This window comes from Dermacentor variabilis, chromosome 2 (assembly GCF_050947875.1).
Source record: "Dermacentor variabilis isolate Ectoservices chromosome 2, ASM5094787v1, whole genome shotgun sequence".
NCBI lineage: Eukaryota > Metazoa > Arthropoda > Arachnida > Ixodida > Ixodidae > Dermacentor > Dermacentor variabilis.
This window is the reverse complement of record NC_134569.1, coordinates 252462187-252477011: the sequence shown is the minus strand read 5'-3', so window position 1 is coordinate 252477011 and position 14825 is coordinate 252462187. Positions and strand designations below refer to the sequence as shown.

Sequence of the window (14825 nt, the reverse complement as noted above, 5' to 3'; positions counted from 1 at the left end):
TCATGGCGTTTGTCAGCGGGACACACCTTGCACGTATGTGGACCACGTTGTCCCAAACACCGGTAACATCGTGTTCATACCCGCTCGTACAGAGGTCAGCATCTTCTCTACAGCTGTCACCGCAGAAGCAGCAGCCTGGCACCCGAACAAAGGAGAAATCGCAGCCGCGAACTTCAGCCATCCTTGCTGCAAAGGGTTGTCGTCTGCTACTGCTCCCGCGTGTACTGTTGGAAGCGTCCGCTAGGTGGCTTTCAGTGGCGCCTCTATAGGCGGTACACGAGGCGTATAGCTATCGACGCACTCCGGGCGCATGTTCGCCATATATCCAGAGTGCCTGACCACCATCTCGCTCGCTTGCCTGAGAAAAGACCCAAGGCAGCGTTCTCTAGTGTTCCTGTATATGCTCCCGCAGGGAGCAGAGTTGCGCATAACTTTTCCGGCGCCGCTCGCACCGCTATTCGCCGAGCGTGATCACGTGGCGCAAAATGACGTCAAATGATCAACCTGCGCGCTCCGAAGCCAACTTTACGGAAACGGCGCCGACTCGTTTCTGTCAGTGCCATAGAAATTGCAATCAGTGGATTGTCGAGCGCACGTAGCAAACGATCGGCTCCGGGCTGCAGGTATGGTATTCGAGGATATTAAGTTAATGATTTTGTTGAAGTACTGCGAAGCAGGTCATTTTGACACTTGTATTCCAGTACGACGGGTTGCAGCGCAACAAACTGCGCCTATCGCACGGAAGGTGGCAAAGCTTTTTACGCGGTGCCATGCGGACGGACGATACCGGCCGGCTCCGGAAGGGACCAGGATATGCGAGGTCCGTTCGCCTTGATTACAGAGGTGGGTTCGGCTTGTTACACTAAAGCGGTATTTATCTCGTGTAACACTCCTGTACACGCTGAAATGCGTGCGCCTGGCATCAGAGGTTTCTCACTTGTCCAATTTTTGGTGCATATGTGCAGCGCGACACAGACGCGGTACAAAGAAAGGACGACACGTCTCTGGCACGCTGCTCATATACGCCAAGAATGTTAACTTACCAACTCGTTCAATTCGCTTTGTTGCTTGTACGATGCGGCTCCAGAAAAGTGTGTTCAGAACAGAGTAAATACTAGCAGGTACGATTTACCCGTGCACCCTGGCTTTTCCTGCTCCGTTTTTAATTTTTTTTTTTTCGTCGGCGTTTTGATTTTTCAGGTAAAGTCGATTGATGTGCTGGTGTTCATTGTTTTGTAGTAAACGAAAACACCGTGCGCTCGCGCTTATGAGACAGCTGCGACAGGTTCAGCATTTACCACCCGCAATATGTTACTTCTTCGATCAGCCGTAGTCGACGTGAGGAATGTGAAATTATTTTTGTACGTTTAATAAGCGCTGTGTTATAATAAATTAACTTGAGAAGTATGAAGAGATAAAGAAATATGTGCTGTCATATTACAGTCTGCAATGTGTGAATCATTACATTGCCAGTTTGTCATCTTATGTGATTAGTCCAATAAAGATAACCTGTTGTTACTCTTAATAACTTGTTGCTTTTCTAGTGGCTTTGAATTCTGCCCCCCACCCCCCAAGGCTCCAAGAACCAGCACTCATCCCCTGCTGCCACTAGCCATTTCTCATCCATTCCCTTGTACGAAAAAAAAAAATTGATCTAGAAGTTCGTGCATCTTGAATCTTTTTCCACTTGAATATTTGCTGCTACGAAGCAGCTGTTAAGATTGCGGTATGAAACGTAAAAGTAAGCTTTGCATACGATGTGCGCATGTGAACATTTGAAATGCGTTTAAATTTACGTGTCTGCACCGCATATATCGAAAACGTGCAGCTGCTGTGAACGACGTTTAGTGACGAATGACGGTCAATGGTCACTGACATAATTGCAGGCACGATAGTTCTGTTGGCGACATTCATTATTCGTCTCGTTTCGGCAGCCAAAATGTGCTGGCATAATTGTCTACCACATATATGTGAAGTTTTCCTTAAACACCCTTTAAAACTTTCTTGCCTGCCGCCTCCGCGGGAAAACTTCACATGCTTGCTGAAAAACATTGCACCGTTTTTTGTTGCAAGGTGATGCGCGTTTGCACGCCAACTTTTGTGCGGTTCGAGCCACGGGCGTAGTCAGGATTTTATTTCGAGGGATAGGAGGGGGGGGCGTCCTATTCTTTATATGTACATTCGTGCGTGTGTCTGTATATGAGCGTGTATATATGTACACACAAACTAAAAATTTTGGGGGGTTGGCACCTCTCCGGCTACGCCAATCGTTCGACCTCGGCCTGCATTAAAAAGTGTCATCTTGCTCAGCGCTTGCGTGCAGTTACCGCATGTAGCTTGTGACCAGCAGACAAAAAAAAAAAGGAAATGGAACACCGCGCAGCATTTGCCTCCTGCGCGCGCGAGGAGTGGCTCCACTGCAGAGCTGGATCACAAACCGGACCTATGCGAAACTCTGCTCCCTGCGAGAGCATATACAGGAACACTAGCGTTCTCCAGATCAATTGCCGCTAACCGGCACTCTTTGTCTTTGAGGTACTCACCCGCAACAAGAACGCCATCCCCTATGTGGTGCTTGAAAAAGCCTCCTGTGTACCTTGCTGTTGCAGGAATAGTGAAGAAAGCTAGCCTGACCACCGCGGCTCTCAAGCAGATCACATTGGAACTTTTGCATCGTTCATACGCTAACCGAATCCATGTTTACACGGATGGTTCCGTCTCGGAAAATTCTACGGGTGCCGCTGTCCTACCATCTCAATCGGTCGTCATCGAGTTTAAGACTTCACACGTAACATCTACAGGTTCCGAACTGGCCGCTCTTCGCGCTGCTGTCGAATATATTGAAGAAGAACCACCCAACAAATGGGCAATATTGTGCGACTCGAAAGCAGCCCTCCAGAGCTTGCGAAGTTTACGACGTGGCAATTATGAACAGCTGGTGTCACAAATCAACGAAACCTGCCATTGTGCTTCTGAACGAGGACATGATATCATATTTCAATGGCTGCCGGGACATTGTGGCATCGTTGGTAATCACCTCGCCGATGATGCTGCCTGACGTGCACAAGTTGGCTCACCGACACTCCTTATACCTTTATCGAGAGTCGACGCTGCAAGAGAGCTTCGTAGTCTCGCTCGTACCATCATGTTAAGTTTAAGTGTAGTTTATACAGCCTCGACCCATCACTGAAACTTAAATTACCAGCGAATCTTCCACGACGTGACGCAACACTGCTGCGTCGGCTGTGCGTAGGAGTAGCATTCACCAACTCCTACATCTATCGTATTGGAATGGCGGATTCACCAATGTGCGCTAAGTGCAAGTGTGAAGAGACCATCAGTCACCTTTTGTGCCACTGTTCTCGCTTCGATAATCAACGTGAGACTCTCCAGTGTGCCTTGAATAGACTGGATGACAGGCCGTTTACGAAAGCGAAGATCTTGGGAGCCTGGCCCCACAGTTCATTAGCGCAGAAAGCAGTTCGAGCGCTTTTTCACTACCTGAAGGCAACAGACTGGAGTGCCCGACTATAGACATCCTACACCTAAGTTCTCTCTCTCTTTCACTCCCCATTCCCCTCCCCACGTGTAAGGTAGCAAACTGGACTCAATCTGGTTAACCTCCCTGCCTTTCCTTCTTCCCTTCTCTCTCTCTTATCTAGCACTTCGACGTTCCTACGACTCATGTTTTCCGAAGTGTTAAGTATTCCTGCAGTAATAGGTACGTGTTTTCATTGTTTCCTGTCGAAGTGCTTCGGTATTTAAACAGTCAAAGCGAAACCAATCGAATTGAAAACGTAACAATTTTACACATGATATGCAGTTCAGCGTATTGCCGTAGCCATGTGTTGCTTTTGATTTCCTAAGCATAGAATAAAGCGCAAGTGTTTAATCTTATAGAAACTACAATTTTAAACAATAATTATGTTGTACTTAAAGGGACACTAAAGGTTAATATTACGTCAATGTGGACTGTTGAAATATATCATCACAGAAACCTCGAAACGCTTGTTTCATGCAAAGAAGAGACTTATTTTAAGAGAAAATGCGTTCTGAAGCGTCTGCGTACCTCTAGAACAGTTCAAATCGCCAGCCCACCGCTTGAGGAGTGGTGACGTCATGGCCTCATAGTGACGTTGCACCGCCGGTGAGTAAAACGGCGCCCGCAGACGGCGCTACGGCTTTATTGCGCAAAACGCAAACGCGCGGCCAGAAACAGTGCCAAGACAGAGCCGACAGCAGCGCGAAAGCGGAACTATGGTGGCTAGCGGAAGGGAAAGCGCGCGACGATAAGCTGATTCTTCATTTTATGACGCCAACTTCAACGCTCGTTGCAATGGACGACCCTGACAACCACACATTGGCTCGCGATGCTGCGCTCGACTTCGGCAATTTAAGCACTGATGAACCTGACCTGCTGCTGGGTGCTCGCGCTGCCCGCGTCGTTGCGTACTACTACGATGACAACTGTATGTCATGGCCACGACCTACTGTATAAGGGGCGACCTGCGCGTGCGGCGCTGCGCCAGCGCCGCCGATTTGCTTTTGCTTGTGTGGCTTTTTTTTTGTTTTCCATACAGGCGCCACGAACAGTGGCGCTAGTGCTCACCCCCACGTACTCCAACCTCGTAGCCGGCCGCACGCACGGGCAGCAAGCATTTCAGCGAGAGCACGGAAGGACGCAAACGCACGTGCGCGAAACAGTCGATTAGCTGAGTAATTGGTGATCTGTTGGTGTTGCTAGATCTTGATTACCAGATTCTATTTCAGTGACACTGCGATTCTCAGCCCCGTGGGCGCCGGCTTTCGCGTTTGCGCCAACTTCAAGCACGATGGTTTACTGCTGCGTGCCGTTGTGCAAGTCGAGCGGCCGAGCATCAAGAGGAATTTCATTTTATGAGTTCCCCGTGACCGATATTAGGAACCAATGCTTGAAACCTGAACAATCCTGTACAAAAAAAAAAATGGCTGGGGCTTAGCTAAGGTTAAGCCTGGATATCTCGAAGCGAAAAGGTTCGGTGATGCTTATGGTTTAGCTTATGGTTATGGATTTAGCCTATGGTTATGCTTACGGTTTAGCTTATGGTTATGCTTTAGCCTATGGATATGCTTACGGTTTAACTTATGGATATGCTTATGGTGTAATTAAGTTATGGGTATGCTTACGGTTTAGGTTTGTGATTAAGCCTATGGTTATGCTTACGGTTTCACTTATGGATATGCTTACGGTTTAGCTTATGGTTATGCTATACGTGTGCCTTGTGTAGTTATGCAAATTGCTTATCAATGATATATACCATAAGTTATGCATGATTACTAAACTTCTTTATTCATCATTGTTGGGCACATTGTCTTGCGATTTCTGTACTGCCATAAACCCAGCTCTCTGTATCGGTAGTATCCCTCTCTTCTCCTTCCATGTTGAATGCGCACGCCTATTCACTGGCAAACGGTTATATAGTCGGCCTCCGCGATAAACACGCGCTTGCGGCGAACGTCAAACGATGACGCATAGCGCGCTGCAGTGGCCACATGCATCGACTCCGAGCACGCTTACGGAGCCAATTCCGACATACGCCGGCTCGCGCGAAGCGCGGTGTTGACTAGCGTAGCGAAGCTTTTCGCTTGAAAAGCCCAACTCCAGAGAAGTGCTTAAAGTGTAGTGATTGTCTGTGTGATGGCACAACAAATCGTCCTTGGAATTTTTCAAGCTAGACTTTTGTTATCATTTGGTAAAGCGGCGTGTAAATAAATGCGTCAATAACAGCACATTTTTACGATTGTGGCATGCACTGCAATTAACCTACTCACGTTCTGCCGCGTTCTCAACGGCACATTACTTCAGTGAACGTGCCGAATGCAGCAAAGGATCGCGTGGGCCCTGAAAAGCGGTACGTAGTGCGTTCATTGCGTCTGGCTCGGGACTAGCGAAACCTACGGGAGAATGAAGTGCGCTCAGGCCTCGGCTAGCGCGGAAAGTGCGCACCAGACCTTATTGGCACCACAGCACTAACCAACATTTTAGCAGGCAATGAGGGGAGAAAAAAATTACCGACGATTACGTTACTTCCTAATGCGAAATTTGAGCGCAGCAAATAAGCTGTTTCACCTTTTCGATAGATTGAGGCAAAGAAATCGAGCAACACATGTATGCGCTATCACAGAATTTTTTTTTATTTTTCACATGTATTCCTTTAACAAAGACTCCACTAGGTAAGCTTCTGCTTCGGCGGCACGCACCTCTGGATTCTGACGGCGACGGCGCTGGGCCTCTGCTCTGGCAGCTCGTTTAGCAGCAGCAGCAGCAGACGGAGGACTTCCATCGGTCGTCTCGCTCATGGCTCAGAAAGAACTGGCAGATAATTTCGCAGTGGCGAACGGCAGCGGCAATTTCGGCTCGGGCGGTGCACATATACAGATCCGCCGCCACCGATCTGGCTCTCTGATTGCCACCGCACAGGGCGAACGGCAGCGGCAATTTCGGCTCGGGCGGTGCACATATACAGATCCGCCGCCACCGATCTGGCTCTCTGATTGCCACCGCACAGGGGTTGCATTGGAGGAGGAGCGAAGAAAGGAATTAAGTTCGAGCCGGCGCTTTGACAACCGGAGACTCGCAGGAAGAGGGGGGAGGGGGGTGGCGTGTACACCCAGCGGCAAACGATGGGGGCAGAAGCGCGCGCAGCAAGCGGACAACACTATAAAGGGAGGAGGGAAGAGATAGCAGCGACTGACTGATGCCGCTGACGCCGATAGTGAGTCAACCCCAGCTGCGGAGTTGGTTTCAGGGACAACGCCGCCGATGCCGACACAAACAATATGATACCCTCGCTTCCGCAGCGCTAAGAACCAGGTCTAGCCGTGGGAAGGTGGTCACGTATTCGTCGACGTGCCGGGGCCTACGTGAAATAACCGGCGCGTCGGCAACTGAAGAGCACCCTATCCGCCACACAAGAACAGGGGGGGGGGGCCTTTCCTCCTCTTTCTGCATGGCGGCGACGGTGTTCTATGCAGTCACGTTATCTTGACTCTCTAGCGGCGTCAGCGGCATCCAGCGGTATCAGTCGGTCGCTGCTAGCGCTGGGGGGATGAAAGGGGGGCGGAGCTGGTTACGAGGCCGACGACAACGCCGACGACGACGCGAAACCCAGGAACGGACGCCAAAGAGCTGCGCTCTAAAATCTCTAAGGGATTACACTATGTCAATCCTAGCAGCCGCGCGGCCGCACCTTCAAAGTAGTTTCAAGTTTCATTGTACTGCACAGCGAAGATACCAAATATCTGGGGCATGTATCACATGTACTGCCGCGCATTTTTCTAGCCGCACCCTGTCTATAACGTGAAATGGCGAGTTTACTGCAGCTCCTCTACGAATTTTTACCGTTTTCGCAGTACTCCTGAAGGCAGGGCCGGAGCGTTTCGGGCGTTGCTGTGAGGGTGAGCACTGGCGGCCTCTACCGGCACGCTTGGTCCCTACTCAGTGATCACGTGGTATTTCTTCGGCCGCGCGCTGCCATAGGCGACCACGGAATGCGCAGGTCGCTCTTTATACAGTAGGTCGTGGTCATGGCTGTACATATTCGCACATTTGTAGCTTTTCCTTCATGAAAACCAAATGCCCCACTCACCGCCCCGTCTTCGACCTGCAGTTGTTCTTGCGCTTCGGAAAATGCAGGCAAGAGCGACGGAACAGCCCCACGGAAAAGGTTTGCTTTGAAAGCACTCCAGGCGACTTCAGTAAGTCGCCGTTCAACTCGTAATCCTCTGAACGAAAGGGCAGCGCGCACACGATGCGATTTTTCGGCTCTTTGTCAACGCGCTGTGGCAGAGGTACGGCACTAAACCACTTCGAACGGAGAGGTTCACTCGTTATGGCACGCAGTGATAAGTAACGTTAAATTCGCCGCTGCAGATGCCCTTGGCCAAGTTCCGCGGATCGTTCGCATCCCACATCGCATGGACGTGGCATTCACGCTGCTTGTTCCAAATGCAAGTTTCGCGAGCCAGCAGAACTAGCGCAGCACGACGCGATAACGAAACAACTGAAACTCCAAAGCGCGCGAGGCGCAGAGTCGAGCGAAAACGAAACCTTTCGACCACTCATACTATTGAAGGGGAACGTCAAAATGCTATTTTTTCTTAGAATCGAATAGAAGTGGACAAGTAGCATTTTCTTCCGTCTTATAATCTAATGAAATGATCTTTTTAATACGTGTAGTTGAGGACATAAATAATGATGAGGAGTGCCTTCGTCATCAGGCTAGTACCGGAATGTCGTTGAGGGGTCTCAACTCGTGACGTGCATATACCTCAATTTCTCGGTTACTAAAGCTCTGTTCGCAATTATTTTGACGCCTTAGACGTTCTAGAGCATTGCTTTATCACTTTAACTTTACGTCATAGTAACATTTAGTGTCCCTTTAATAATAGACAACTTCCAGTAATCTCATAGACTACATCCGAAGCACCAAGATTTCACCAAGGCCTCGTCACTTTGCAAATTTAAAATTATAATCCCTACTTCAATCGCGAACAACATGCCTGGTTCTATCATGATCACTTCATTTCACCACATTCTGGCCAGTTGCCAGTTCCTTTAGGCGTCCTCCAAGTTTTCTGTTCGTGCTTACAATCGAGATTCATTTCGATAGGTTTTCTTTCAGCAACGATTCGCTGGAACTTGAGGTTCCGGGGCCAACAAAAGTGTTCTGTGTGCAAGCATCACGCAGCTGTTGTTGATGTCAAGGGTCGACCTTCGCGACGTCACGGCCATTTTTTTACGACGGGTTGTCCAAAGGGATTACCGCAGTCGAATGTGAAATCGTACATACAGATAAAACTGAAAATTAAAATGGCTCTATCTGGCTACAAATTTGTTTTGCTGTTTGTTGTGCTTGGCTACATTTGGGCTACAGTTTCTCTAGCTTTGGGCTACGCCGCCTTGTCCGACCTGACAACACTGGTGCCGACATAGATTGCGGTAATGCGGCACCGATGCGAGCGAGGGTATCCTACAGGGGGACATCTTGCTGTGGGTTAACATGAACGCATCCACCAAAATGTAACGAGTCCGGCACCTTGAATGGGCTTCAAGCAGCACACGACACACCCAAATCTCAGCCGTTCCAAAAACCAACTGTTCCCCTGACCCACTGCTGCTTCTTCCTTCAAATTTCGCCATGTACACATGAGTGGGTGGATTCGCCATGGTTCTCAGTGGAAACATAATATGAAGTTCTTGCTTCCTGTTAAATTACTGATCTGTACTATCCGTATTTATTAATTACCAAATGCAAATTTTCTGTTTCTTGAATAGTGGTTATATCATTTATAACGAAGATGCTATATTAAGAAAACAGCGCAATTCAGCGTTAATAATGAGGAAAATGTGCTTGACATGAGTGTCTCCCAGTTGCAATAACATACTCATGTACTATCTGACACATATCGTTTCGGGCTCGGCCAAAGGTACTTGCCCCGAAAGAAAAAATGTTAATCACTGAGAGAGGAAGGCCCATATGCAATAGGGGCTGTTCTAAGTTCGGCAAATTAAGACGAAATGGTCCAATGATTCTATAACCCCACATGATGCAAAAAGGTTTGATGGTGCGAACCGACACCTACTCTTGTACAGATTTAGTTGGGGTATTTGACATCATAATGGAGTAATGGAAACTTCACACTGCCGAGACGGGAACGGAACATTAAATGTTCCTAATCCAGTGCAGCAAGGAGGGGCTCATTTTTTCGACCTAGGACTTGCTGTCGCCTTCAACATCTTGTTACCGCTAGCAGAGTGAGGCTGGGTATAAAGAAACTCAGTGGCCCATGAAGAGCTGCCTTTGTCAAGCAGTCTTCCATCTCATTAAAAGCTGCTCCACAATGTCCAAGTATCCACAAAAACCCCATTTTTAATAAGAATGTGTAGCGATTAGGGCAATAGTGAATCATTTGTGCTTTCTAGCAACATAAAAACTGACAGGCAGTCTGCGAGCAATGTTATGCATAACCCATTTTTCTTAATTTTGTATACGGGCAAGCACGTTGCCGCATAAATTGGAGTAGAATCAGGAAGACAGATAGCAAAGCTCCATGATAGTGTTTCAGAGCAAATCCCTATTGCTGATTTCTCATCTTTTTGTGATGCATCCACGACACATTGTATGGAAAATCTTCCAGATACTTATTCAAGAGTCCAACTGGTGTATGTATGGCTATGAATTTAGTTCCTTGGAAATACATTATCAAACCTACAAGTAATAAATGTTCTATCCTTCTGCTTGCCCTTCTGTTACTTGCAGTGTTCTTCCTTACCTGTACTTGAAGGCACAATGCGACATGGCCAGATAGTTGGATTTTATTTGCCAACGGTTTTGGAAGTGGAACTTCCTTTATCAGCAGCATATTGGCTTCAGAGCTTCTTGGATGCGACATGGCCAGATAGTTGGATTTTATTTGCCAACGGTTTTGGAACTGGAACTTCCTTCATCGGGAGCGTATTGGCTTCAGAGCTTCTTGGATGCGACATGGCCAAACAGTTGGATTTTATTTGCCAACGGTTTTGGAAGTGGAACTTCCTTCATCAGGAGCGTATAGGCTTCAGAGCTTCTTGGATGCGACATGGCCAGATAGTTGGATTTTATTTGCCAACGGTTTTGGAAGTGGAACTTCCTTAATCAGGATCGTATTGGCTTCAGAGCTTCTTGGATGCAGCGGTGCCACTGCACCTATGAATTACTTCACGGCACACATTGCAATTGACGAATTGTAGCTGGTGAGTTTGCAAGGCATGACAACCTAGAATGAATTTTAAGGATGGCACAAGTTTCAAGTTATGCGCCGTGAAGCTTTAAGTAGAAATACACTATAGTTTCACTTGTTTATTTTTCAAACCACTGTTTTATTAGCCACTGCGTTTTTAATCACTGTTTTTAAACCACTGTTTTTTTAAGCACAAAAGTAACTCGAATGTGCATGCATTTCGTCGCACACTTTGGGAATTAATATCTCGAAACTGGCATCATCCTGAAAATTTGTTCCAAGTGAATACTTCTTCTGAACTGACTGGGTGCAATTCATGAATTGCAATATGTGCCGGGAAGTAGTTAGTTAGAACCTTATAATTCGTGAATTTGTGATAATTCGTCAATTATGCATTTCAATTTCTCACGCAAGTAACGTCCGCCTCTGAGTAATCCAGCTTACTGACTGGAATCATGCTATCTGCCACAAGGCATTTTTAAAAATTCTGTATAGTCTATATACAGAATTTACGGGGATATATCCCATATATCCACAAATATGTTCGGTGTGACAGCTGCAGCAGCCATGGTCCGAAAAGTCTGGCACTGTTCACTAGGAACGCTTCGCTTTAAGTGGAGATGCACATTTACACAGCTCGCTTGCCTCGTCAACACGTGTGCGTTTCTTTTTTAACATGCTTAAAATTCAAGAATTTCATTTACTTTTCAACTAAGGCTGTTTATGGCACTAACATCTGTCTGCATGGTGCATTTGAAGTGCATCATTTATATCCCTGTCAGCCAGGCCAAAACAATGCATGATAATTTTGTAATCAGAAAAGCCTGGCACATATATGCATGCAGCACAATGTGCAGGTAGATTTTCAGGCTATGTAACCTGTTTGGGGCATGGATTATATGCATGCTGCACAATGTGCAGGTAGATTTTCAGGCTATGTAACCTGTTTGGGGCATGGATAATCTGTTTGCTTTATGTAAGATTAAATATAATTATGTTTTTTTCAAGAGACAAAGAACATAATATTGATACTTTCGCGTGCCTAAAGAGCATAATGAGTGGTCTGAAAAGATATCAGGAATGGTAGATTAAAGGTGCCAAATGTATGTTTTTTTTTTCCACATTGGTAACAAAGCTGACCTGCAAGGTGAGCACATGTTCCTGAGCTGTTGCGCTCCTGCCTGTACTGCTAGTTGGTGGCCTCTGCCCACCACGAGATGCAAGGAAGTGAGGACACGACGGCGCCATCTGCTTTCGTCTACATTCAGTTATGCCTGCACGTTGAGAGAACACAAGCGGGACCTGGTGCTGCCGATGAATTCCTGTGCTGCTAACATGTTCACGACGAGGGATTTGATTTCAGTGTAGTCGGGTTTGATTACGAGTGCTGGTCATTATGCTGATACCAGTTTTAGATGTCGGCAAGTGCCATGTATACTACTGTATTGTGTTTTGAGTGATTCCCTTAAAAACAGCCGTGTTTACATCAAAATGAGTGTTGTTCAGTTGAGAGAGCACCTGTCTGTTCTTGGCTTAGTGTCCTTGTGATGCTTCTTTTTCTTTTTGTTTTCTTCAAAATATATATTGTAGCTCAGCCAGCTGCTGCAAAAGTGTTGAAAGTTTTACCAAATAAAATTCTTTTTCGTGAAACCGCGTCACTCAACTTGAGGTACAGTGCAAGACTGCAGAGGAGACGAAGGCACAGCTCGTCTCCTCTGTCGCTCTGTGGACCTTGTTGTGCCTCAAGTTATGCAGTCTCAACTAGCCCCCCAGCCTGTTCTTCTCATGTCAAACAACGTTCAGCATTCCCACCACCAAGCTGCAGCAGCGCTCGGCTGATCATGGCGTGGCTCGTCTTCCACAGGAGCCCGGCCAGCACTTCGTCCTCGGCTGCGGCTGAAGGCCTGCACTGGCAGCAGTTGTTGAAGTACGCGCCTCCTGCATCGGCCAGCTCTGGTGCCGTGGCACAAAGCACAGTTGTCGCAGCACCTTGTGCCAAAGACTTGGTGAATGGCCGCGCGAGCAAGAAGAGAGTCCAATATAACCAACTCTCGCGTGGGAGGCCAGTGAACATCATGTTTCCTGGATGCACGGCATAGGCACGGACGCCTCGCGAACCCCACTGTCGGTCAAGTTCGGCCGCAAACAGCATGTTGCACAGCTTGGTGTCATTGTAAACCAACATGGAATAGAAGCCCCGGCCCGTTGGATTTGACAGGCGGTCTTCGGACAAGTTGGCAGCCGAGAGGAAGCTGAAGCGGTGGCTCTCGGACGACAGCACAACAACACGTGCAGGCACAGAAGCAACTAAGAGTGGTTCCAGCAACATTGTCAAGTAGAAATGGCCCAGATGATTCACCTGGAGTTGTCAAGGCACATGCAAAGACAAATTTCAAGACAATGCAGTAATTCACAAGTAAACATCCATTCAAAATCAGACTGGTTGGGATACACTCGAGATTATATTAATTACTTACACTTTTAGTCCTGAATAGGAAAGATACAATGCAAGATGACAGCCACAAGCACTAAGTTTACTGTGTGTATAAGCACTGCGTGAACAAATTGTAATTATCTGGCATTAAATATTAGTTGGAATTTAGCACTTGAGCTTGTCCTTTTGCATTCCGTTATCTGTTCCTTTTCTAGGCTAAAAATGGGAGAGTTATGGACTTCTAACTACAGTCGACTCCCGGTAATTTGACCTCAATAAATTTGAGTTTTCGCTCAATTCAAATATACTGATAAATCCTAGCAATAAAAAATACATTGCTACAGAAGGAAAACTATTTTAGTTCAAATGCAAAAGCATGTGCTTCGGTTAACTCGACCCCCACTGACCTCAACCGGTGCCCCCTAAGCAGAGCGGCTACTAAAACCTAGAAAACACGAGAAATACAGCAAACGGCACTACTCCTGTCGATTTTCAGGATTTCATGACAGTGTTCAGGCTTGTGGGCCACTTACCTATGATAACACTGTCAGCAATGTGACAGTCAATGCTGAGACAACATTTAAACATGTCAGTGCTCTTCACCATATGCTGGTAAGTTAAAAGCACAAGTCAGGACCTAAAGGTCTTTAGTAAATAAAGTTCTACATGCAGTTTCAGCTCTTGAGAGCGATTGATTATCACACCACACTCGACAGGAAGGAAACTCTCGATTCTCATACAATGTCCAAGCTCACAACGGCCACCTCCAACTAATGACGGAGCACAACAGAAACAGTCACGAACCTCTGCAACCAAATCCAGGTTGCCAAAACATTTACTGCACACTGTATTCAGGAAAGAGGACTTCTCAACAGATATCACCAAGAAGTTGCATGTAACTGAAACTAATAGTCAATGATAAAAAAAAAAGCTTTGTAGCAAAGTTTTCAAGGCACAATTCAGAGCACTTGGCGCAGTTTTAGCATTTTCATTTGCTCCCGCGTCTCGTCCCGTTTTGCGTTTTGAGACTTGACATAGAAATGGAGCCTTGTCAGCACATAGAAATTTATGATTCTATTCGTAAGTGCTGTTTTGTGTTCAGGGCAGCCAACAAGGTTCAGTTTGGTAAGCTGGAGAAAAGATACGGATCCGTAATGCTGTCGCTTCTTACTTGCTTCTCACTGAAGCAGTGGGTGAAACTGTTTTCCAGTATTTCACCAGTGCATTCAGCTGATCTGGCAGATATAAAAGTCCTCCCCTGTCAACAGCAGTGGTGAGGGCAGCTTTCTTGGAGAGGTATGATGAAGCACTTGGTAAACTGTTGGCACTGCATCACTTGTGAGCACGGGTTGATTACGGGGAATCTTGACTGTTTCGCCATTGACCATGCGAGTGAAGTGACACACAATGTATTGTTTGTGAAAGTGAATCTCACAGAAGGCTGTTTTCTCGTCAAGAGATCTGTTGGCCCAGAATGCCGCCTGCCGCCACGTTTCAAAACATTCGGGGTCCTTTGGCATAGAAAACAAAGTGACAAGCTTCCCGTCTTCCTTGACAATACGTAACCGGGTGTGCAGTGAGGCGCAAAGCAGCGCCTTTGCATTGCTTTCTTTACACAAGGATCCATTTA

The 14825-nt window shown here is 47.0% G+C and overlaps 1 protein-coding gene and 1 long non-coding RNA gene across 3 annotated transcripts in view; one reads left to right on the top strand and one right to left on the bottom strand.

Moving 5' to 3' along the window:
* Nucleotides 1-7575: 7575 nt before the first annotated feature.
* LOC142573236 (uncharacterized) lies at nucleotides 7576-12218 on the top strand. The gene is made up of 2 exons (XR_012826257.1): nucleotides 7576-7737; nucleotides 11897-12218. It is a non-coding gene; the product is annotated as an uncharacterized LOC142573236 (long non-coding RNA).
* Wwox (WW domain-containing oxidoreductase) overlaps nucleotides 10342-14825 on the bottom strand; it is a 30808-nt gene continuing 26324 nt past the window's right edge. For both annotated transcript variants that reach the window (XM_075682835.1, XM_075682834.1), the window contains exon 3: nucleotides 10342-13120. In XM_075682835.1, the coding sequence (XP_075538950.1) occupies nucleotides 12545-13120 (576 nt within the window). In that variant the 3' untranslated portion in view covers nucleotides 10342-12544. The remainder of the gene's footprint in view (nucleotides 13121-14825) is intronic.